Here is a 22,447-nt window from a genome sequence, read left to right on the forward strand (position 1 = left end):
CATATGCAGGTCTAAATATAACACCGACAGCATTCGACGTACCAGCTTCTGTTTCAGTCACATCTGTGTCGACTACGCAGTATACAGAGTACAGTTCAGCCTCATGATCAAATCACTCCTCGATCGGCCGAGTTCACTGGACGGAATCCCTTCCAAGGTCCTCCATCGCCACTGACGGCAAATCCGTATCTTCGCACCTCACCATCATCATACTCCCACCGTCTGTAAGGGAATGGACAGATGGATAACCGAACTATTGGGCCTGGACGTGCCACACAATCCACAAATGGCGTCTATCACACTGGAAATCCTGACGCTCGTTCATCAACAAATCCTAATCAGCAGACTAAACGGCCCTTCACCACCACTCCCCACCTGATCCACAGGGATAATTAAAATGGTAGGCCAAACGATGACCCACCAGGTCCCTCTGTCAGACGCGTGGAACCCCGGTTTTTCCTCCCTCGGGGGGCGAACATGTTTCAACCTGTTCCACTTCTGCGTACCACTATGGCGAATACGGCGTACTGCGTACTCCGTACAGACGAAGACAGACGACGCCTCGCTCGCTAACCACTGGTAACATTACATAGACCCAATAAGCTGTCAGCGGAGAATATGCGTGGACTTACCCCAGCCCAGCATCCTTACGTCAAGCTACGTCCGTGTCCATGTCCATGTCCGTGTCCTTGGTGATCTTCCACCCTTCGTCCCGCGCTTTCTCCATATCCTTCTGGTTGGTGGCCAATCGTCTCCGCATGGGGAAGGCCGTGGCTGGAGACGGCGGCCGACCGGTCTCTCGGCCTGTCATCCTACCGTCGTTGCCTGGGTAGCTATCTGTCTGTGCAGTACGCATAGGAGGAAACCAAGCCCAGCCAAGGACTACATATTCCACCTCAACAACGGAGGACAACACTTTAGCCTGTCCCTCAGACGCCGAATGACATCATCCGAGAGGTCAACTCTTTCCGTCCCGACGGCGCTCTTCGAAATCTGCGGGAACATGCAAGTGCTGGCGCACTGGGCCCATGATCATCTTCTACGAGAGTCAACTCGCAAGTACTGTAGACAATAGAAATTCATTCGAATCTACCCCCACATCCAGACCAAATAATCGGCATCGTCAATCATGACATTCATGACATGGAGCCGGAGACCACCGATACCTATGCGCCGTACGGGCCCTCCAAGTACCGGGCTTGTCCAAAGCACTGACTGCACGACACCTTAAAGTACTTCTCCCCTTGCGTCCAGCCTCCCCAGACGCGATGCCAACTCACCAACGACACGTTGGCAGCATTCGACTGGACGATCTCGCATCACGGAGCCAATCCACGACGCATTCCTCAACGTCTACAGCCAGTCGCGGCCTGGGCGCGGACATCACAATCTGTATCCATGTCTTGATCGATCGATGGTCAATTATCGACCGATCACTGCGCAAGGGTTTGCAAGATCGCATCTCATCCGTAAGTCTTGCATACGGAAAACATGACTTCCTGTAGGGTAAGAGACGACACCACTCCGACCCATCTCACCGAACCTCCGGCGCCGCAGCCGCGGCAAAATCGCGGTTCACGTTGGCCGCATCTGCAGTCTCCGGTCGGGGCGTCCCCTCGAACAGACGCACCCACCACGCCGGCGGGTCGAGCGGGCGATGGCCCCCGTGCAGCGACGGGTACACGTCATTGAAGAAGTACCACACATGGCCGACAACGATGCCACAGATCTCATCCTTGGGCACGATGCCATGCACGACGAGACTGAACGCCATCAGCACCCAGGGGAGGTACGGTGCGGTGAAGACCAGCAGGCCGAGGAAGCTCAGACGGGTCTCTGGGTTGCGGCGACTCCAGATGTAGACCAAGCTGGAGGACAAGGCGGTGCCGAGGAAAGGAAGCGAGAGGAATGGAGAGAGGCAGAGGAGGGAGCTCATGGCGTAGAAGAGTAGCCAGGAGAAGTGAGCCGGGGACCGGCCGGAGGATTCCTCGAGGAGACGGGAGTACCGCTGTAGAAAGAAGACGTGGAAGAGGAGGTCGAGGTTCAGCGGGCCAAAGTATAGGAACGTGGTCAACAGGCGCCAGTACTGTTGCGACCCGGTTAATGTATAATTCATGCTTTAAGCTTCGAAGCTTATACGGCGACTTACCTGGGACTTGACGTACACCGCGCGGAAGCTATAGAACAACTGGAACGGCGTGATGATATGGCACTGCACCAGAACGGAGGTGGCAACGGTTGCCGCCGTCCACCAGCGCGTTACTGGGGGCATCTCATAGAACCATTGCTCGAGAGGGAACTGGCCTCCCTGTCCTCCGTTACCCCAGATAGCAGCCATGACGTGAGACGGCGATCAACTAGGAAAGGATTGGAAAGCCCAAGCAGAGGGAAAGAAAGCCAAACAGGACAGCGATGACCGTGATATGACAGGGGAATCGACAGGGTCCAGCCTGATCGATGGAGCAGACGGATAGAATCAAGGGCTTGGACGAGGATTGAACGATATCAAGCGTCCAGGTGGCCTTTTCCCTTGGGGTGAGACCATCATAGGTCTTCGGTGCCTGAGGCCGTTTACCCCATCCTCCAGGCATCCATATGAACACGTGAGTTGCCGCGCGCTACGCGTTAAAAAAAGGCGAAGGCTGGGCGCGTTCTATACGGAGAAATCGCATACTAACCAGCCCCCTCCATTTTCCTCCCTCGTCCACAACGCCCCTCGTTCCCTTTCCACTCTAGGTCTCTTCCACCCACCTGTCATTGACTTTGAGCCGACTGTCTGTCGCGGTAAGCAACGATAGACCGTTGTCACGGTCACCCTCCATTCGGACCCGATAACACAGTCCAAACCCCACGGATGACCACCTTAACCATCCTTCCCAGGCCCCCAAATCAGCAAGCTACTCAGTCGCCGACTCGGCTACGCCCCTCGCATATCAATTGAGCTGCTCAGCCTCCACCCGCAGCTCCGCACCACCCATCATGCCACCCAAAACAGGGCGAGGACACAAGATCGCCGCCGCGCCGCGGACAGAGGCGAGCAGCAGTCGAGTCGCAGCTCCATCGACAGCATCTCCGTCCGCAAGTCGGACAGCGCGCAAGTCCACCGGCACAGGAAGAGGCGGCAAGCGACCAGCGGGCGCGTCTCGCAAATCCGACGTTCAACGTACGTGACCACCCCGTCCCATCGTCCTCGCTCCTGTCCCAGGAGAATACAAGACCAACAAGCACCAAGCGATCCTAACTAACAGTCTGGAACAGCCGGCGATCCCACCCCCACCGGTCGCCGCCATCGCTACCGCCCCGGCACCGTCGCGCTGAAGGAAATCCGCAAGTATCAACGGTCGTACGACCTCCTCATCCAGAAGCTCCCGTTCGCGCGACTCGTGCGTGAAGTCGCGCTGGATATCCTCCCCGCCGAGCGAGGCTCCGAGCTCCGCTGGCAGTCGCATGCCATCCAGGCGCTCCAGGAAGCCGCCGAGGCCTTTCTGGTACATCTGTTCGAGGACACAAACCTGTGTGCGCTGCACGCGAAGCGAGTGACCATCATGCAGAAGGATATCCAGCTTGCGCGGCGGATCCGCGGTGCTTGGGGCGGCTTGGGATAGCGTATGGTTTGGCATGAGGATGTCTCGTTTTGATCTCTATAATACCACTGTCGTCTTTTCTGTGCTTTCGTGGGAGATATTTTTGTTCTCAGACTCGGTTTCGAGTCTGTGGGTCGGTGTATAGGGTGCAGGCGTATGAGAGTCCGGAGTCATTTGCAGAGTGGGCTGTTGTTTTACTTGGTTCCTACCATTTCTTCGGTTCCTTGACTATGTATATTAGTACGGTGGATGTCGAGTCACTGACGCAGACGTAATTGAGTTCTGGCCTGAGACTAGGCATTGGGTACCTAACACTCAGGATATCCTACAGCTCATCTACTATCTTCAACTACCATAGATACTCCATTGATATTCTCATAATTTGCATGTACACCTGTCTCATTGCGCCAGATATCAACACCATGCTTCCCAGCCGTAACATAGTATCATCGATTAATAATGGTCATAAAACGAACAGGGGAATAGAAAGCGGGATAGACGAAAGAAAATGAAAGAGGGCGCTCAGCTGGCTCGCTTCAACGCCTCCGGCAACCCATTCATTACACGATAGCCCTCCTCGCGAACGCCCTTGGCCTCCTCGTTCTTCCCCTGGCGTTCCAGCGTCTCCGCCAACATCTCGTCCGTAACGCTGACCCAGAGCCGGTCGTTGGCTTTCTTGGCCATGGCACGTCCGGCGCGCGCGCTTTTCTCGGCCTGCTCGCCGACAACTCCGCGGAAGTACTTCCAGCTCATGAATGTTAACGTCATGCAGGTGATCTGGCTGTTGCTGATCGCCGTGGCCGACTGGAGCGCCTGCTGCAGGAACTGCTTCGTCTGGATGGTGGACTCGGTCTGCACCGTGGCACAGACGAAGAAGTACGCGGCCTGGAGATACTTGTTGGGACTGCCCTTGCAGAAGGACTCGATGGTCGTCAGCAGAGGGTGGAGCTGGGCGTGGGAGGGATGGGTGGGATCCCGTAGAATGAGAACGGTGTTCAGCGCGGCGAGGATGGCAATGTCACGGCGGGGGTCGTTACGAGCACTCTTGCTCGACAACGGAGAGAGAGATAGAGACGGAGACTGGAAAGCACTCAGGGCAGTGGCGAAATCGCCAGTTGCTTGGGCGATAGTGCCGGCTGCGTACTCCATCAGACACTGGATGGAGTCAGGCAGACTGTCGCCCAGTCTCTGGGCCTCTTGCCGAAGCTCGTTGAGCGTTTTGCTAGATAGATCCCAGTCAGTGCGGCTACATGCAAGGAACACTTGCTGCAGCAGTAAATTGCAATAGAGTATCCTGCGCCATTCCACACGCCGATTGGCGTTGATCATGGACTCGGTTATTTCGTGCGGCGCTTTGAAACTCCCTGTTAACTGGTTAGAAAGGTTTGAGATGAGCAACAAAGGCAATGTCACCTTGTATCATGCGGATCCCCTCCTGCAGGAATTTCTCGGCCTTTCGGCCGTCATAGGAGTTCTTGCAGCAAAGCGTAACTGAACTGAGGAAATAGCAAAGTGCGTATAGGTCATGTTGGGGTAGCCAGTTGAAGCTGAGCAGTAGGGTGCCATTCTGGACCTGGAGAATATCCCCGGTATCAATGGATGACGGCCCCGCCGACTTTCCATTGAGAGGGATGGAGAAGGACCCATCTGGGCGCCAATTTGGATCGTTCAGCCTCTCGTCCATCATATCCTGCAGGATCTTTAATTTTTGCGACGACTGATTAATGTCATAGTCGAGAAGGCTGCAACAGATGTCAACCATCTGTACCAGAGTGTTTAACTGCGGTATATTGCGCAGATCATCGTTCAGTTGGTAGCTTCGAGCATGAGCGACCGCACGCTGTGCCTGCTCGATTGAATCCCAAGTGGTCCCATGCTGCAGATGGGCCAGAGCTTCTATGACGGCTGACATAGCCGAAACTGCTTTGTCACCATTCCGGTTGGCCATGTTGGCGATCTTATGAAGGTGTTGCAACGCCGTCACCGGATCCTGATGGGCTGGGGAGGACAGAGAGAGAGAGATACGAAGAAAACGAAACGCGTACTCCCACGCAGAATGACGATATCTGGACCAGTTAGAGTTAGCATATGATCTGGATGAAACATCGAAATCCCTACGCCTCAACATCCTGTATCATCCCATCTACTGCCTTCATCGAAGCCTTCGGGTTTGTCTTGTGCAACATCCGAGCTAGAAGATGTTGCATGCTATACTTCAAGTCAAGCATACGATTCTGCAGTTGTCAGTATCTTGGCACAAGACCTAATAGTAAAAGGAGGGACGCACTCGCTCGCAGAGGTCAATCTACAGCATCGTTAGCAATCACACGAAACGATCCAAAGAGGTATCAACATACGCCTTTGCTCAATGCAGTCTCCGCTTCAAGATCATTTTCAGTCTCCTCGAACAATATGCGTGCATACCGTAGCCGCACAAGCGCTTCCACTCGAGGTTGTAGCCGCCAGTTCTTCAAGACAGCCTCCAAGCAGCCCAGCCCCGTCGCAACCAACTTATAGTATTCTTCGACTTCCATTTCCCTCCTCACCAAGGCTATCATAGTCCCCTGGCTGTGGGCTGCGTTAAGATACTCGTCGGCCATTGCCAGCAGAAGCACTTGATAATCTATTGGAGCCTTGGCGGTTTTCTGCGGAGATTTTTGGCTGGGGTTGCGCTGAGTTTGTTCTTTCGAAGGCTTCCGCTGCATCTTCATTTTTTGCTGCACCTCGGGCGAGGGAGCCGGAATTAAAACCTGAGGTACGGCTTTCGGTGACGGGGCCGGGGGGGTCGCAGCAACGGGGGGAGGCCTGGCCACAGGTTTTGGCGTTGTCTTTAATGCCGGCTGCGGTGCCGGTTGGGGCATAAGTTGGGGGGTCTGTCCATAGTCTTGAGTTGCCTGGTTTTGTCCGAGCGCGGGATAGTAGGTGGAAGGTGTCGGGGTGGCCGATGGGAGGGCTGGTGAATGGCTGCTGCCAGCAGCAGATACGGGGGAGGGCGCGGTAAATTGCGACGTGCCTTGGGTGAACCGCGAGAGAGGCATCGGAGGCATCGAAGGCATGGGGGGTTGATGGAACAGATCAGAGGGATTGACATATTGCTGCTGTGGTTCCTGCTGTTGCGGCGGAGGCGGAGGCGGCGGTTGCGGTTGCGGTTGAGGTTGTGGTGGATGCTGATGGCGAGGGTGGTGCTGAGGATGCGGTTGCGCCGGTGATTGTGGTTGCGGTTGTGGTTGCGGGTGCGGTTGTTGGTTATACGGCTGCATATATGTGGGATACGCCGGGATCATAACCTGGGGATATGCCATGGGCTTGCCATATTGATATGACGAGGCATTCTGAGGGGGCGCATTGTACAGCAACTGCTGCTGCTGGACGGTGAGTTGAGGCGGCGGCGGTAGATTGGGATGTTGCATGTACTGCGGAGGAGGATATTGTCCGTGGTGGGGGGGTGGATAGCTCATCGCCCCAGGACATAGGTAACGGACATCAAACCAGTCACGGAGGAGGTATTGTTGGTGAACGAAGTTGTTGCTGGAGTGGTGGTGGTGATTGTCCTTGGTTACCCTTTTGGTCCATGCGCGGGCTTTTTTGCCGTTTGCGCGTCGGATCGGATAAACCCAAGGCGGTGAGAGCGTGCTCTTGCATACGCGGATAGTCAACTTGGAAGATACTCGAGTGTATTCAATTCTAATGGGAACAGGGGGTATAGAGACACCCAGAAATACACAATCGCTCCAGATATTCAAGAAACATGTCCATCAATCAATCAGAGTGGACAAATACAGTATCCAACGAGGCCTGCTCTCAACAACGCCTGTCCATCTATGTGAGAGTTACGCCGGTTTACAGTATATATACTCCAGATCATTCATTCAGTCATGTGTCACAATCCCCATTTGCACCATCTGGCATCGTCAAATCAAATTGATTGATGAGTACAGCTGGTTCATGGACTGATTTTGCAATCCAGGCTCCAAAATATCCATCCCTATATTAGGGGGACTGTTGAGAGGAGGATGCTCGCGGACGGTCCACGGACAAAGCTCACTGCAATTATCCACGTCGATCATATTCTCGGCCGGATGGATACGTTGCGACGCCCAGGCCGGGTCAGGAAGCGAGGTTGTTCCTCCCAGACATCTTTCCGTCCAGAAGAAATAGGTCGCCTTGCCAGACTCCTCTTCCACTCGGAAAGGCTGTTTGCGAGGGCATTTTAGGGTGGTACTGCAGCTATTGCATACCGTGATGCGCTTGCATGAGGAACAGAAAGTGTCGTATAGTCGGCAGATAGTCGTCTGGCAGACACTGGAAAGCCACAAGTCGACAGATCGATGGGCGCATCCAAACCGGGGCGTCATGTACTCCTCTTTCCCTAACTGTCCAGCAGCTGTTGTCAAATGGTATTCCGTTTTAACCATGAGCTGGTCATGCTCATTCAACTCGGGAAAGATTTCAATCTCCAACTGGGTGGAGCCATAGTTCTCGGTACAAGAGTGCCAGCAGAATCTGTTCTGGACCCCGTTTCCAAACTGGGCCGACAAAACGTCAACGGATTTCTGTCGCATCTTCAGGAGTTCGACCAGATCCAGGGCGTCGCGGTATGTCAGCTTCTTGCAAGGGCACAAATCGACCACCCCGGCCGACCCCCCAAGGTGGCATGTGCGCTCTTCGGCCTTCCGTCGCAACTCTCGGGACGGGAATGCGCTTCGTGGATGGAGCTTCAAACAGTTAGAACAGGCCCACCACCTACTGTTTTCGAGTAAGTTGATCAGCTGCCATCGAGGAGTGACAAAATTATGTCCGTTCCGGTAGTGGTGAAAGAGCGGAGCGAAATCTCGGTTGAAATGCAGGGACTTGGAGTCAAGGATGGGACCAGATATTGCGTATAGTCGTTTACAAGTCAGGGCGAGACAGGCCTCTGGCAAGACGGTGAGATAGGAGATGATTTCCAAGAGTAGTTCTGTGGGTAGTTCTAGAAGATAGGATCGCTTGGGAGATCCTCTCTCCCCAGACTGCCCATCCCCATGCATTCGTGCCCAAAAGCTCATCTTGGCGATTAGCTTCAATTTCTTCCCTGCACGGCGAAAAGAATATGTCATGTCGATCGAATGTGACACCGAGTTGACCATGGACGGCTGTTCCAAATAGCCGTTTCGCGACTATATCGAGGAAGTGAAGCAATATTATGCTGGGGAAAAATGTAGCTGGTAGTTCATAAGTCACAAAAGACGCAGTGAGATGCCTGCTGGCTCTGGGGATTCATGGTGTGTATATAGACATCAAAAACAAGAATATGGACACCGCGTGACAAAGACCACCCCCAAAGGACTAAGAACGTAAAGGAGGGCCTTTTGACCCGGGGCGCAAACTACCTATATGTCTACCGCCTTGCACGCAAACGGAGCACGCGCCAGGGTCACAGTGTAGACAAGCCTTATCAAACTATCCACCCAAGCGGGCATCCCCAATCTGTCTTGCTTGGTTGGTCGACACCGGATCACTGAAGATCGGCACCGCATTCAAAGACATGTACCGACAGCAACAGGCATGTACTGATGGGGAATTTTTAGAAGTTGAATACCACCGTGTCGATGATGGCATCTGGCCGCTTCTTACATAGAGTTGCCGCTTCCGGCAGCCCCGCTCTGCCGCATCAAGCGCCGTCTGGGAACACCGACGGCCCGCAGTACCAACGGTCAGAAGAATGTCGATCCACCGACGACAAAGACGGGCAGTAGGGATCGTGTGGAGGCGTGAATCGGATGCAACGAAGCAGACACGAGCTGGAGGGGTCCGGTGACATCGAAGTCGCATGATCCAAAGCGTCCAGTCAGTCAGACGTCGATCCTTTTTGGAAGATCACATGGAGATAGATCGAGATAAGGTGCTTAGTCATGCCTCGCCTCTATCGATCACTAATCAGAATATCAATTATGATCTAGTGCCTTGTTTTAATGTATTTTAATGAATATTATTCTGCTATCTAGGAACAATTTTGGAGGGCGGTTCGTATGATCACAGTCTCACTGTCTTTTTCCTATACCTCTATGACTAATTATACGTCGAGTGGTCTAATATAACTTGTACTACTACCATCTAAATACCAAGACTATACCATAAGAGAAATCTTAACTCCTTCAAGTCCGGGATGTAAATGCACACAAAGGGGAAAAGCCATGCAGGGAGCAGCAACATGGTAGTGGTGAAAAGATGCCGAGGTACAAGTCGACCTCTAGTTGGGCCCGCCCTATCAAAGCCCGAGGATTGCCACCTGCAAGGAATTTCAATTCTGCAGAGTGTTCGTCCTCATCGCTTTGACATTCATTCGGACAAATCCATTGTCTTTCGTTCCATTCTCTTGTCTGATATCAATCCCACCTGAGGGTGTGGATTATGTAATACCGCTGCGGATCGATCTCCCATCACTCACTATCCGAGGCAAAACGAGCAAAACCAACTTTGCGGTGTGTCGAGCTGTGTAAGAGATCTATCATTCTATAGACTGCCGACTGTTATCCTTCACACCTTCGAGCAAAGGGCATACCCGGTGCTATCCGCTAGTACAGCCATCTTCTCGAAATACGGATCTTCACCTCCTCATAGGTTCGCCTAGTTAGCCTCATGGCTGCAGACTCATCTAGCCTGCTCGATCTATATCCGGTATCCATTCTCTTATCCGGACTGTTCGTCATGGGGTTTCTATCGTGGATGCGCCCCACGGGCCGAGTTTTTTTTTTCAACGCAAAAGATAACAGCCTTCGGCTTACGAGGAAAGCTGGTAAGGCCGGGTCCAAAGACCAGACTACATTAGCAGAGGTCTGCCGGAATGCTACCCCGACAAAATGTTCCCTCAACCCCTTCCTCTTCAATGGTCACCTGCAGACGGCCTGGACGGTGGTAAAATTTGATAATGTCCCCGTGTACTACAAACGCCGGGTACTACAAGCCAACACCCCCATGCTTGCTGGTCACTTTGCAGTCGACTTCGTGACAGAGCCGTACGATGTTCCCCAGGACGGCCCAACTACGGACCCAGAGAGGAAATACACGCAACCGTCGGGACTCCCAGAACGTACAGCTTTCTTCACCGATGATGAGTTCGCTGCTCTACCGTCAGATGATACCAAGCCCATGCTGGTGGTGCTTCACGGCCTCAGCGGCGGCTCGCACGAGCTCTACCTGCGCCATGTCCTACACCCGCTTATTGCGGATGGCAGCTGGGAGGCTTGCGTTATCAATTCGCGCGGTTGCGCTCAGACGAACATCAGTAGCGGGGTGCTTTACAACGCCCGTGCCACGTGGGATGTCCGCCAAGCGGTCAAATGGCTGCGTGAGATCTTTCCAAACAGGCCCCTGTTCGGCATCGGCTTTTCCTTGGGGGCGAACATTCTGGCCAATGTAAGCCTTCTTAAGCATATTCCACCTGCATGTCTAACAATGATGGATTATTAGTATCTGGGTGAAGAAGGAGATGAATGTCTGCTGAAGGCAGCCGTGCTAGTTGCAAGTCCTTGGAACCTCGAAGTTAGTTCTTCTAACTTGCAGAGTACGGCTATTGGTCTTGGTTACAGTCGGGTAATGGGGTCGAGCATGAAAAGACTTTTTGAAGAGTACGTGTTTCCACTTATCAATGTCACTCGTCTAACAGCAGGCAGGCACGTCGAAGCTGTCTCTAAAAACCCTCGTATAAATGTTGAGGAAGTGCGGAGCGTTACGTACCTGCACGAATTCGATCGGTAAGCAACTGCATTGCTGGCAAAGAGATCCGCGCGCTAGTTGCTAATCCCTAACCTACAGGGCCGTACAATGCGCCTCTTGGGGATATCCCACCGAGGGCGCATACTATCGTGATGCTGCCTCAATTGACACTATGTTGAATATCCGAATTCCCTTCTTTGTTGTCCAGGCGGAAGATGATCCGGTACGTCGCCAGAGATATATGCATTGATTGTGACATATTAACATCTGTGAAGATTGCTTCTGTCAGTGCGCTCCCATTCCAGGAAATCCAACAAAACCCCTACGGAGTCATGATGACTACCTCTTGGGGAGGACATCTCGGCTGGTTTGAGCTTGGAGGGGACCGATGGTTTGTCAAGCCGGTAAGTGTTCAGTCCTCTCTTGTTCTGTCATGAGTGCTGACATCTCCGGAAGGTGAACAATTTCCTGAACCTGATGGCGAAAGAGATCGACCTCAGCACCCCTTTCATGGTCGAGAATTCGGAGCGTCTCCCCGGCCACATTCCTAACCACACCGATCACAGCAAGGAACCGGACACCGCACCCAAGCCTGACTTCAACCCGATTCGGCGCAAACTGGACATGAAGTTAGCACTTCCCAAATGAAGTCATGCACGTCGCAGGAACTGCGATAAATTCAGCTCGATGATGCAGGCAAGATCGTCATGAGTGTCATTGATATCACTGTTCGAACGCATAGACCAGTGCAAACGCCAGAACCCCATCTAGATACATAGACTTATAGACAGAAATGCTTTTGAACATAACTCCTCAAGCAAAAGAAACGCTCTTCCTCTTTCCCTTTGATTTCGAAGTCGAGTCATTAGTTTTAGCTGTCGTAGTAGCGGGGCCCGCATCACTACCACTCGTGGGCTTTTTCTTATTCCGGATCGAGTTCTTCGCCTCCTCCTACAATCATCATATCAGCAATCCAACTATTTTATGTTGGGTGGGATCGAACTCCACACTTACCAGCTTAGATTTCTTCTGCGCTTGTCTGGCCTCGGCCTCCTTCACCTTCGCTTCCCGAATTTCCTCCAACTGACGGGCCTTCATCATCTTGGACTCGATCTGACCTTCTTTCTCGGCATTGACGATAGCAAGGATAGTTGCCATGGCCTCCTGCACAAGCACATCGTCAGTATCGCGTTAACCACGTAGCTGACGGGAATATTGAACGCACCGGATCATCAACAAAAACCTTGCCCTTCTTCTTTCCCTTCGGCTTCACGACACCGACAGGGGTAATTGTATTCAGCTTCGGAAGGTCCAGCTCCGCCTCGCTATATTCTCTCTTCTTCGTCTTCTTCAGCTGCGACGGTTCGGTGCGCGCTTTCGACTTGACTTCCTGCGGCGGCGGGCGCTTTGCGGCGTTCTTCTTGCTCACTTTCGCCGCAGAGGCGAGGGGATTGCCCTTCTTCGAATCACCCTTTCCTTTGGAGGAGCCCTTTGTCGGCGCCATGGTGGTCGTCTGGGTATACCAAGACAATGCTCAGCACGTGGAGCAGAGGTAATGAGATTGACCGGCTGGACTGAAATGGGCGGGAAATTTTCAACAAGCCGACGAGAGTCCTATGTCCACTGTAAGAACCGAAGACGAGCAACAGCAGTAGATCACTACCTCCAGGAACAAAGACAACACAAATTATATAGTGTTGTATCAACAAGCAGAAGCGGAAAGAAAGATACGGCGTGAAGGAAAAGAAAATGGTTTATCGCAAGACGGAAATTTTTTCGAAATTGGCAGGCGGTGAGACGGGCAGCGCCGGGGCGGATCATCCAGCATCACGCTAACCAACCTCATTCTTCCTTTCCTCCCCCCAGCGAAACCCACGGCCTTTCGCCTTTCCCCTCCGTCTTCCCCCGTCCAGGCTTCGTCCTCCCCCACCAATCGACCCCATTGTTGAGTTGCCTCGTTCAGCATGACCATTAACCCTACCTACCTCGCGCAACGCACGCGCTCCTGTACGTCCTCTTTCTCCCTGCAACCCGGACTCGGACCGACACTTAGAAATTGCCGCGATGTCAATGGACGGACCATCCAGCTAACCTACCTCGCCCTATAGCCGTCAACTGGGCCGATGCCAGACGTCGTGTCCTGAAGTCGTACAGAGAATGGCTTAGAGCGGTCAGTGAATCCCAATTTCTCCTGCTTCCCCGTTGATGACAGGGCTGCTCGCCCATGTCGATATCGTACCACCTACCGCATACCTCCAAACCCGGTCTTCACCCTCACAACGCCCACTCAATCCACACCCACGACCAAGAACGGTGATAAACGTCGACGGAATGGACATACTGATGCAACGCAGTCCCCGGAGATCCAAACCATGTACTCTCTGAACATGCCCGTCTCCGCCATCCGCACAAAGGTCCGCCAGGAATTCGAGAAGCACCGCTACGTCAAGCAGCTGGGCGCCGTCGATGTGCTGCTGTTCCAGAGCCACGCTGAGTTCCAGGTCAGTCAGAGACTCCTGCAGAGGAGCCTTTTGCAGTCTGTCCATCCTGGCTCGCGGACATGCTAACCCATGTCTTAGGAAACCCTCAACTACTGGAAGCAGCTGTCGCATGTGATGAAGTACTTCCGGCCAGAGGAGGACCCCGGTGCCCGGCTACCTCCTAACTTCATTTCGGGCTTCCTTGAGGGCCGCAATTAAATTCAATTGTCTCGTTCAATTTCCTTCTCCTTTCCTGTTTATCTGCATGCATCGGAATTTCTCTATTGTGAGGTGGCGTGATAGAGTGCTATGTAAATATTGTTGTTTCATATGTCATGTCACTTTTACCGGAGAACGTATACTTTGCGTAGGCCTTACCAAGTTATATCGATGAGTAGCGGCAATAGATACAAAACGAACCCGTTAAGTGATGATTGTTTGGTATGTATCATTCAACGCTTATTTTAGCTATGTTGTGTGATGTGACCGAACGGACCGAGCACTATCCAGTTGATCATTTGCTAACCGCTACATGAGCCACATACAAGGCTTACAGGGTTAGTGAAACTATTTACATGGGCAAATACTGAATGAAGTAGGTAGCACTTGATCAGTTCTCTAACTCATTTAGACTCCCTATGCAATGGGCGAGGAAGGAGGGCTGGCCCGAGCATGCCAGGTATAGGGATACATACTGCCTACTAGGTACTAGTAGCATTGAATATGGTGCATGGAGCTAGTTGGTGTGACTGCTTTCTGGCCAACAACTGCATGCGGCAGAACATCATGGGCGGCATAACAGAAGCAAAAGGGAATTTCATACTCCGTTAATCCATGATTAGATTCTGTGATCCGTACCATCTACATGCAATAAGCTACCTATGTATCGTATATGCTATTTATTCGAAATCATATTATTTGGCAACCCACACTGTCGAAGCGTATTGGAGGGTGTTGCTCTATGGCGCTAAGGGAACATCCACGTGAGTATAAATCACGTGATGGCATATGACTTGTTTGTAACTTTGAGGTCCTACAAGATAGAACCTAGGTAGTATGGAGTTTGGCTTGTGTTGTATAAAAAACATAACAAAAATACGTACAACGACAGCTGCAGGATTCGAACCTGCGCACACGAATGTACGCGCTTAGCAGGCGCGCTCCTTAACCACTCGGACAAACTGTCTTGTTCATCTAGATACTACGTCTTCCTCATCTACACTTTTGCCAAGCCAAAACACCGCCAAAAACCGCGGACAACTCTATTGGACGCTCTAAGAGCTTGCTTACTTTGGCGTTTACTTCACGGCACAGTTAGTTATGGATGGATGGGCGGCTTCCTTCGAGAACTATTGTGCCAGTTGCTACCTTCTGTTATAATGGAACAGTACCACTGCACGTCAACTAATTACCATAAGCATAGGGAGTTGGTTGTATCGACCACTTACTAGGGCTGCTACGGCACAGCATTCGCGGAGGCCATTCCCAAATGAAACCAACGTAGATGCGTGGACGGTGTGGTGTACCTTTAACCGGGGAATGCCTCAGTGCAAACTAAAAGTACTCTGTAGGTCGTATCACTTGAGAGCACATGTCATCCTCATCTACGTGGATCAAACGCATACCGAGCACTTAGCAGGGGGGGACAATGCCGAACTTGCGAGAAGATGGAAAAAAAGGCTGATTCAAACCCACGGCATGACTCATGCTATATACAACAACGCCAATACGAAAACACCGAGTCTACATAAAAGACACATGCAAATCCCACCAAAATACAACATCAAGAACTCATTTTGTCGGCTTCCGAGGCATTGAAAGCGTCGCGCGCAGTCGTAAACTTCTCTGTGACGACATCACATAGATCCATCAAAGTATCCAGGCCCTTTTCCAGGGCTTCGAACGCATCTGTTGTGTCTGCTCCATCCATGTCAGTGATCCTATCCATGTTTCCCGCCATACAAAGCCACAGCGATAGACATCGAGCTAGGGCAGAGCTTACCGTAGGTCTGAATACGCAAGTTCATCTTCGTCTCTGACGGATGGGGGATGGTGTATCCGCAGAACTCAACCTGGGGGCTAGAGAGAAAAAAGCAGTCAGCATTCTGTCGGTAATTCCACAACGCGAGGGGGGAAAAGGTAAGATGGCACATACTTTTTCATGATGGCATATCGCAGCGCATTGCCCAGTGTGTGGCCCTCCCCATCGAACTGGAACGACGCAGCAGTCTTGGTGTGGCCAGGCAGCTGCTGCAGGTTAGCGGTATGCCCAAGCTAGTACCGAGCTAGGACCAAGCTAGGAGTTTTCAATGGGATAGACGTACGACAACGATGCGCTTCTCCTCCAGCTCCAGCACGTCTTCCTGTTCGAGCTGCTGCTCTTGGTCCTGGGGGGCGGCGTCCAACATGGACTGGTCTTGGTCTTGGGAATGCACGGAAGAGGGCATGATGGAGTGCGGTGTTGGTTAGAGATTTGGTCTCGTTCAAGGAAGAGTTGGACGGTCGTCGATGGTAAATGTTCAACCGTGGATTGACGATAGACTGGCTCGAGGTGAAGTGTCGAAAAGCCGGTGGACCGAGTGGCCAAATTATGCAGGAGTAGAAACACCTCTGTCGACAAGATCGCAAAATTATTCGAGTCGAGGCAGCTTTCGTCGCAAAACTTCTTTATGGGATTATGCGGGAGAAAAAAGCGAAAAATGGTTATCGATAGAAGGTGATGTTGACCGCCTTCCAGAAACGGACGGTTCCGGCGCAACGGCCATTCGTCAATGCATCCCAAGCATTGTCGTTACCTAGTAGATAGTACGTAGTTGGCTGCTACATAATCTATTTTCATGTTTGATGGGAAAGTTCATTGGTGAAGCAGTGTGATAAAAAGACTGCTCTTGTATGGCAATAAGATATTTCTATATTACAGAAAGAGCTAGAGGAAAAAATTGTCCTACACACATGGCATCGTGAGAATGCAACGGAGGAAAGCTCTTGAGCACTCAAGACAGATCGGGAGTTTGATTTGAATCAAAGGCGGTCGTCGGAGGGAACAAGAAGGTCATTTATCTGGACTGCCTGAGGGAGCGAACGCTGTTTCCAATTTGAGGATCAATAAACAGGCCAAACCGGGCTTTGCGTTCTCACCAGATAGTATCCCAAGTCACGAAAAGGCGCTTGATTGTCTCCCAAGATTGATATCTGATATTTGTGGCTGATGCTGAGTATTGCGATGACTATAACAGATATCTGAGTAGCAAAAATCATCAGGCCAGGCCTATGTCTTTCAGGACACTGCACCAATTCGATCCACGGGGCATTTTGAATGCAACTCATATGGAAAAGCTTGCACCCATTCTTCTGGCGGTATCTCTTCGCGCAGAAACTGGAGACACGACGGGTAAGATCTTCTGATCTCTTGCAAAGGTTGTTGGTGGCCAAGGCTCTTCTGTACAGTGTACTAAACGATCTATTTTGGTGGTATAAGTCTGTCAAACTAGGAAAGCCTGAAATACCGAACCACTACGTAGGTGTCTAGGCACTTATGGTAGCTGAACGGTATTTTCAGTCCGATAATGTCGTATAATGTCGTCCCTTTCATCAATGCATGGTACTGTACAAGATCCCTTTGCTGTAACTCATCAAGCCGGCGCAGCCATGTCAGTCAAATCAAAATGGTATCGATAGAAATCAGAGGTATGCCATTCTTTTCAAAGAGATGATAACACTGTACCTGGCACGGTGGTTTATCGCGTTGGGCTGCTAGGCGCGTTAACTCATGTCTTAACTCATATGGAGGAGCGTTGTGGTAATATTGTAGACGACCGATTCTTTCGGGTCCCTCGTCGGATCCGACATCCGTGTAATAATCTTAGTTAAGTTTGATTTATCCTTTGATGCTGGACGTCGTCTCTAAGAAGTATTCCGAGCAATTGAAGACGGCTTGGTTCTACAAGTTGAGGTAGGCCACGGTCAGGTGAAAATGAACACTATGGGGTTATCATCCAGACAGGAAGCTTATTGCGATCGGCCAAAGCCAAGCCCAGCTTGATGTCCTAACGCAAAGACCACCCCACGTCCACATGGGAGATTAATCTACTGTGTACTAATAATCATATTATTAGCAACAGTCCGTGCAGGCTGATGGCCGTTTCTCGGAGTGATCATGGGGACTGACTCGAGGGAGGAGTAGAAGAGTCCGTCGTCTGAATGAAGTAATCAGATGAAGACTCCTTCAGGAGACACACAAAGACAGTTCATGCACAACTGCCTTGGATGAAGTGGCCACCCCATGATTGCTTCTTCGACCACGTTGTTCGGATCGCTCTGAGAACGAGAAAATGGATAGATGCACGATCTTCAGGCTGACACCTGGGACAGTGAGAGCCCGATCTTCTCAAAGCGGAAAAAGACAGACAAAGTGATAGACCGAAGGACCGCGGAAGTGAAAAGCAATAATCCCCCTGCGACCCAGAAACTAGTGGTTCGTCGAAATGATGGCAGCTCGGTCGGGCAATCTAATTTGCAAGGAACACACGTGGGCCCGCCGAACGACGGACGATGAATGGAGGTGAAGAACGCACGAACGCTTCATGCGAAATTGGATGAGCACAAGAATAGAATGCGATGGGTCTCCATGACCCTTCTTTCCACCCCGCGATCCAAGAAATGCTTCTCCGATTCTCTGGGAGAGGGAGAAAACGGGCTGGAAATAGAAGCATGCGACGGCGAAATTTCCACCTTTCCAGTTATAGACCGTGTGTGGTGTGAGAATCAGTCCCAAACCTGAGTCGAGACCCCTACTGCACCTGGGCTGCGCACTAACCGCTAGCCCACATCCCCGACAGGGCCGAACAAGCATTGGCGCTGCAACCACAGCAGGGATGGAGTCCCAGTGTCAGCCCTTGTCTGGGCGGTCTGGGTTGGATGTGTCTGGGTCATTTGTCTATGGTGGTAAGCTTAGGTGGGAGGGTCTTCCGCCTATCTACGCCGTGTGGCCATGACTACGATTGATTCCACACGCTGTAAGTGTCAACTCCACGGATCGGGGAACGATGGTTTCAGTCTGGAACAAGCCCGCTGGACCGCTGAAGAATGTCCAAGACTGCCTAATCGAGCATGCGATGCGAATCTGACGGGATTTGTCACCCGAGAGGTGAGCTAAATGCCACCAGGATCGAATAGTCGCACAGGCCTTGGGGGGTGGTTGGGATACTCGTGATGCTCAGGACGATCCGCGGCCAAACCTTAAGAAAGATCCTGAAAGCACTGATCCCGTCTGGGCCTGATTGACACCACCACCATTGTTTCGCTGACGAATCCGGTGGCGGTGGTTGAGGATGAAACAGAGCGACCCCGAACCGGGTCCAATCAGGCCGGGGAGGGGATCAATAGTGGGAGCGATCAGTCCGACAGTATGGTTGGAGGTCTATGGGGAGTAGATTATTTACGGAGCAGGGAGTACGGAGTAGGGAGATGAGTGACGGCGTGGAGGGAGTTGCCGAGTTCGATATTGCATTTGGTAGAAGGGATGTGAGGGATCGGCTGGATAGGTACGTAGTGGGATATCGAGAAGTCGGAGAAAAGAAGGTATAATGACAGGGGATTAATGGGAGGGATCAGGAGGGGAAACTCGGCTGGATTCATGGGTCGGAGTTGGACTATTGTTTCCACCAGTTTGGGCGGTGGATACTGACATCGGACAGCATGAGGAAATATTTATTCTTTAGGTAGATCTTGGCTGTAGAAACATATGTACTCCGTATAGAACTGGAGAATCTAATTAGAGAATCAATAGGATTCTTTGAATCTGTGATCGGTGTCAGGATGTGATCGAGATGGTCGCAAGGAGTTATACCTGGTCCTAGTGGTCGTTTCAGGCGACTGCGATAGTACCCTTCATATTACGCCGTACGCAGTACACAGATGAGATGTATGAGTACGCAGTAGAACTCTGTAACTATTTGTATTATTTTTATATTATTATTATCGGAAATAAATACAAAATAAAAATAAATAATAACCCTGTCACATCATCACAGCAGAAACAAACCATGTCTCAGCTGGCCCCAATCAGCCGCCGTTCTCATTTCCCAAGTGGATGAACAGCATTTCCATGGCTCTGCTTCTCCACGCTGTTCTTTTTTGGTCTTAGAGTTGATGGTGATGCATGATCTTTATTTCATTATATTATTATTATTATCGGCGTCCGATTTTCTGATTTCCTCGTTTTATTCTCTTTGCTGGTTCATGTCCCAAGTTGATTGACCTCATACTTCTATACTAATATCCCCTCCGCCCTTCATCCCAACTTCTCCCTCTCCCCTCTTCTTCTGTTCCTCCCTCCTTTCTTCCTCTCCTCTCCTCTCCTCCTCTCCCTCAAGGCCCAGACCTGCATCCTGGTCGCTTCCCCTCGCTTGACGCTCCCTCCCTGGTCCGCCCGACCTCTCAGCACTGTCACACTGCCGCCAACTAGCCTGGCTTAAGCGCCTGTACCAACGATCCCTCCACGCCTGTTCGCTCTGGCCAGTGCCACATTTCTGTTGGCTCCCCTCCCTCCTTCCTTCCTTCAGGCCTCGTCGTGGTCGTCTCGCTCGTGGTTCGTTGGTTGTTTCGGCCGGTGTCGTTGGCTTTCCCTCCGCCCTCCGCCCTCCCTACATCTCGACACCCTCTCAGAAGGAAGAGGAGGAAGAAGTATAACCGCCTTCGTCCTCGTCAAGCTCTTCCCTCCCGGCGCGCCGATCGTCCATTCATTGTCGCTCTGCCTCCACCACCACCTTTCAGACAAAGAGAGGCTGCTTGACACCGACCTTGCAGCAGACCGTTTGACATTGGGAAACCCTCCCCAGGTCCTGGGTTGCACTGCCGTTGGGAACTTCTTATATACCGTGACGGGAACACACTGGTGTGGGTTGTTTTTGGTCATCTGAACCTGCTCGTCAATATCGACCCCTTCCACTCGGCCTGTTGGTTTGTTGGCTCGGCACGAGCTTTCCCGCGAAGCTCACCCAACCCCTGGACTTGCGTCTTTCAACCTCGTTTCTCCCCGTTCGCTCAGCATGTCGACGGCGGTTGCGCCTGCTACCGCTGCCCCGTTGGCCTCTCCCCATATGAATCGCGACCCCAGCCCCAAAAGTTGCCCCACGATGGCCCCCGCTACCTCCAGCAGTAACCACACCACTGCGACGCCGCCGCGCCCATCGGGAACCTCTCGGGATGGTTCCTCCACAAAGAGTTCCCCGTCGGAGAGGAAACGGACCTCTCCCTCGTACGTCCCACCTTCGAGAGTCCACTCTCGCCGCGACCATGCTAACAGACCATCAGGTCCCAAAATGCCCCCAAGGTGATCGTAAAGAAGGAACCCGCCTCGCCGGCGATGCAACCTCATACGCGACCTCGACCCCGGAAACTGGACCTCTCCAGCAGTCTACCAACGTCCGACCGTCTACAAGCTCGACCGCCCGGTGGCCCCATGACCGCTCGCGAAGGCGTTAATATGCAGGAAGTCGGTATTGCCTGTCTGTCCCCCGGCTTTCAGACCCATGATCCCGTCATGCGCGAACAGTTACAGAGGAGTCTTTCCGTGCGAGACCAACAGAGACATATCATTGAGTCGCGACTGCAGAGGTCCGCGAAGGATGACGGCCCCGATGGGATCAAACCGTCCGAGTCGTTTGGCGCCCCGAAGAGTTCCAAGAGAAAGGCTCCCCCGGGATTATCGATCGTTCCTCCGTCTGCCACCCAGTTTGCAAACGAACGCGTGATCCAATCGGCCCCCTTGAATCAAACCTTCACTGGCCGACAGCAGGCACAGCCGTTGACCCGCCATGTGGTCAATCATAGCCCTACCCTCGGATCTACCTCCCATATCCACCATGTTCCTGCCACCCAAACAAACAATCGCCTCCCGCCGCTCTCCGATGTCTTTGGATCCGATGCCTTGGGAACGCGCGAGCGAGATGCGAATCGCTCTCAGTATTACCAGGGAGGCTCGGGCTCCAATTCTTCGCAATCGAACAACCTTCCTCCAATGCCCTCTCCCCGAATTCCGGGAGCTTCCTCGCAATCCTCGAAGCGACCTAGGGAATATCGATCAGCAGAGGAGGCTGTACAGGAACTGTCCGGTGGACGCGAAGATCTTCTGCCTCGGATTGTACATTACGGCGGTCACCAGCCTCCGACTCCCCCATCACCGCGCATCGCCAACGGCCCCAAGTCTGCTGTGCCCCATCCGGAAACCGCTTCTATGGCGACTGCGCCTGCTTCTCAGGTGCTCTACTCCACTGAGGGGACCGCTCGTCGCCGTCCCAGAAGTGAATACGAACAGGATAATGGAAGCCCTCCACTAGGCCACGGACCTGAGCCACACTACCGGCCGAATCCAGCGATGAGCGGCCCCAGTGCCGCGTATGGACCTTTCGGGGCTAACAGAGATTCGCCAGAAACCCAGCGGAGAAAGAAAGAGGAATTCTTGAGCCTGTGTGCCAGAGCATGGGACTTGTTCCACTCCTGAATCCAGGAAGATGCCATCTTTCTCGCTTTCAAGGTCATTGAACATTCTTTGGTTTTGTCCATGATTGAAGCGGACATGGTTCATCCGCCTCGAATTACATAAACGACGGACTACTGTATGCGCAAGGCCTACAGTATTATGGTACATTTGATACGACAGTTCGCACTTTCAGAACGATTAACACG

The 22,447-nt window shown here is 52.2% G+C and overlaps 9 protein-coding genes and 1 non-coding gene across 10 annotated transcripts; 5 read left to right on the top strand and 5 right to left on the bottom strand.

The window, feature by feature from the left end:
- The first annotated feature begins 252 nt into the window (after positions 1-252).
- Positions 253-1,172, top strand: BDV59DRAFT_5923 (uncharacterized protein). Its single transcript, XM_073696713.1, has 2 exons — positions 253-579; positions 643-1,172. The coding sequence occupies exons 1-2, from the start codon at positions 398-400 to the stop codon at positions 1,073-1,075; spliced, it is 615 nt and encodes a 204-aa protein (XP_073553290.1). The 5' UTR covers positions 253-397; the 3' UTR covers positions 1,076-1,172.
- A 362-nt stretch (positions 1,173-1,534) lies between these two features.
- derA (putative ER-associated proteolytic system protein Der1) lies at positions 1,535-2,338 on the bottom strand (the record flags this gene model as incomplete). Its single annotated transcript, XM_073692921.1, has 2 exons — positions 1,535-2,086; positions 2,150-2,338. The coding sequence occupies 2 exons, from the start codon at positions 2,336-2,338 to the stop codon at positions 1,535-1,537; spliced, it is 741 nt and encodes a 246-aa protein (XP_073553291.1).
- A 346-nt stretch (positions 2,339-2,684) lies between these two features.
- Positions 2,685-3,949, top strand: BDV59DRAFT_167064 (histone H3 family protein). The gene is made up of 3 exons (XM_073687823.1): positions 2,685-2,784; positions 2,881-3,163; positions 3,259-3,949. The coding sequence occupies exons 2-3, from the start codon at positions 2,980-2,982 to the stop codon at positions 3,603-3,605; spliced, it is 531 nt and encodes a 176-aa protein (XP_073553292.1). The 5' UTR covers positions 2,685-2,784; positions 2,881-2,979; the 3' UTR covers positions 3,606-3,949.
- A 157-nt stretch (positions 3,950-4,106) lies between these two features.
- BDV59DRAFT_190254 (uncharacterized protein) lies at positions 4,107-8,680 on the bottom strand (the record flags this gene model as incomplete). The annotated part of the gene is made up of 6 exons (XM_073691735.1): positions 4,107-4,948; positions 4,998-5,650; positions 5,703-5,818; positions 5,872-5,889; positions 5,942-7,112; positions 7,521-8,680. 6 exons carry the CDS (start codon positions 8,678-8,680, stop codon positions 4,107-4,109), a joined length of 3,960 nt encoding a protein of 1,319 aa, XP_073553293.1.
- A 1,403-nt stretch (positions 8,681-10,083) lies between these two features.
- Positions 10,084-11,906, top strand: BDV59DRAFT_6006 (putative hydrolase, alpha/beta fold family). Its single transcript, XM_073696728.1, has 6 exons — positions 10,084-10,979; positions 11,034-11,191; positions 11,237-11,317; positions 11,379-11,502; positions 11,555-11,679; positions 11,736-11,906. The coding sequence occupies exons 1-6, from the start codon at positions 10,203-10,205 to the stop codon at positions 11,737-11,739; spliced, it is 1,269 nt and encodes a 422-aa protein (XP_073553294.1). The 5' UTR covers positions 10,084-10,202; the 3' UTR covers positions 11,740-11,906.
- Positions 11,905-13,137, bottom strand: loc1. Its single transcript, XM_073696725.1, has 3 exons — positions 12,505-13,137; positions 12,294-12,443; positions 11,905-12,230 (listed from the first exon to the last, which is right to left on the bottom strand). The coding sequence occupies exons 1-3, from the start codon at positions 12,781-12,783 to the stop codon at positions 12,093-12,095; spliced, it is 567 nt and encodes a 188-aa protein (XP_073553295.1). The 5' UTR covers positions 12,784-13,137; the 3' UTR covers positions 11,905-12,092.
- On the top strand, positions 13,138-14,115 carry BDV59DRAFT_167074 (putative NADH-ubiquinone oxidoreductase B14 subunit). The gene is made up of 4 exons (XM_073687824.1): positions 13,138-13,286; positions 13,388-13,449; positions 13,634-13,780; positions 13,859-14,115. The coding sequence occupies exons 1-4, from the start codon at positions 13,244-13,246 to the stop codon at positions 13,976-13,978; spliced, it is 372 nt and encodes a 123-aa protein (XP_073553296.1). The 5' UTR covers positions 13,138-13,243; the 3' UTR covers positions 13,979-14,115.
- A 749-nt stretch (positions 14,116-14,864) lies between these two features.
- BDV59DRAFT_t11 lies at positions 14,865-14,945 on the bottom strand. The gene has a single exon. It is a non-coding gene; the product is annotated as a tRNA-Ser (tRNA).
- A 480-nt stretch (positions 14,946-15,425) lies between these two features.
- Positions 15,426-16,428, bottom strand: BDV59DRAFT_167075 (DNA-directed RNA polymerase core subunit RPC19). Its single transcript, XM_073687825.1, has 4 exons — positions 16,084-16,428; positions 15,915-16,006; positions 15,762-15,838; positions 15,426-15,676 (listed from the first exon to the last, which is right to left on the bottom strand). Exons 1-4 carry the CDS (start codon positions 16,204-16,206, stop codon positions 15,543-15,545), a joined length of 426 nt encoding a protein of 141 aa, XP_073553297.1. The 5' UTR covers positions 16,207-16,428; the 3' UTR covers positions 15,426-15,542.
- Positions 16,429-20,808: 4,380 nt separating this feature from the next.
- BDV59DRAFT_197440 (uncharacterized protein) lies at positions 20,809-22,262 on the top strand (the record flags this gene model as incomplete). The annotated part of the gene is made up of 2 exons (XM_073692922.1): positions 20,809-21,017; positions 21,074-22,262. The coding sequence occupies 2 exons, from the start codon at positions 20,809-20,811 to the stop codon at positions 22,260-22,262; spliced, it is 1,398 nt and encodes a 465-aa protein (XP_073553298.1).
- Between the last annotated feature and the right edge of the window lie 185 nt (positions 22,263-22,447).

This window comes from Aspergillus ambiguus (assembly GCF_047715705.1).
Source record: "Aspergillus ambiguus strain CBS 117.58 unplaced genomic scaffold BDV59scaffold_1, whole genome shotgun sequence".
Lineage (NCBI taxonomy): Eukaryota > Fungi > Ascomycota > Eurotiomycetes > Eurotiales > Aspergillaceae > Aspergillus > Aspergillus ambiguus.

What these genes read in the sequence shown, in the direction of transcription:
- BDV59DRAFT_5923 (XM_073696713.1), top strand. Translation starts at nt 398, where the DNA reads ATGGTAGGCCAAACGATGACCCACCAGGTCCCTCTGTCAGACGCGTGG. An exon ending in GCCTCGCTCGCTAACCACTG is followed by an intron (nt 580 to 642) that starts GTAACATTACAT and finishes ACCCCAGCCCAG; the next exon opens with CATCCTTACGTCAAGCTACG.
- BDV59DRAFT_167064 (XM_073687823.1), top strand. Translation starts at nt 2,980, where the DNA reads ATGCCACCCAAAACAGGGCGAGGACACAAGATCGCCGCCGCGCCGCGG. An exon ending in TCGCAAATCCGACGTTCAAC is followed by an intron (nt 3,164 to 3,258) that starts GTACGTGACCAC and finishes AGTCTGGAACAG; the next exon opens with CCGGCGATCCCACCCCCACC.
- BDV59DRAFT_6006 (XM_073696728.1), top strand. Translation starts at nt 10,203, where the DNA reads ATGGCTGCAGACTCATCTAGCCTGCTCGATCTATATCCGGTATCCATT. An exon ending in ATGAAAAGACTTTTTGAAGA is followed by an intron (nt 11,192 to 11,236) that starts GTACGTGTTTCC and finishes AACAGCAGGCAG; the next exon opens with GCACGTCGAAGCTGTCTCTA. An exon ending in TCCAGGCGGAAGATGATCCG is followed by an intron (nt 11,503 to 11,554) that starts GTACGTCGCCAG and finishes ACATCTGTGAAG; the next exon opens with ATTGCTTCTGTCAGTGCGCT.
- loc1 (XM_073696725.1), bottom strand. Translation starts at nt 12,783, where the DNA reads ATGGCGCCGACAAAGGGCTCCTCCAAAGGAAAGGGTGATTCGAAGAAG. An exon ending in AGGTTTTTGTTGATGATCCG is followed by an intron (nt 12,444 to 12,504) that starts GTGCGTTCAATA and finishes GTGCTTGTGCAG; the next exon opens with GAGGCCATGGCAACTATCCT. An exon ending in CGCAGAAGAAATCTAAGCTG is followed by an intron (nt 12,231 to 12,293) that starts GTAAGTGTGGAG and finishes TGATGATTGTAG; the next exon opens with GAGGAGGCGAAGAACTCGAT.
- BDV59DRAFT_167074 (XM_073687824.1), top strand. Translation starts at nt 13,244, where the DNA reads ATGACCATTAACCCTACCTACCTCGCGCAACGCACGCGCTCCT. An exon ending in ACAGAGAATGGCTTAGAGCG is followed by an intron (nt 13,450 to 13,633) that starts GTCAGTGAATCC and finishes GATGCAACGCAG; the next exon opens with TCCCCGGAGATCCAAACCAT. An exon ending in AGAGCCACGCTGAGTTCCAG is followed by an intron (nt 13,781 to 13,858) that starts GTCAGTCAGAGA and finishes CCCATGTCTTAG; the next exon opens with GAAACCCTCAACTACTGGAA.
- BDV59DRAFT_167075 (XM_073687825.1), bottom strand. Translation starts at nt 16,206, where the DNA reads ATGCCCTCTTCCGTGCATTCCCAAGACCAAGACCAGTCCATGTTGGAC. An exon ending in AGGAGAAGCGCATCGTTGTC is followed by an intron (nt 16,007 to 16,083) that starts GTACGTCTATCC and finishes AACCTGCAGCAG; the next exon opens with CTGCCTGGCCACACCAAGAC. An exon ending in CGATATGCCATCATGAAAAA is followed by an intron (nt 15,839 to 15,914) that starts GTATGTGCCATC and finishes TTTTCTCTCTAG; the next exon opens with CCCCCAGGTTGAGTTCTGCG.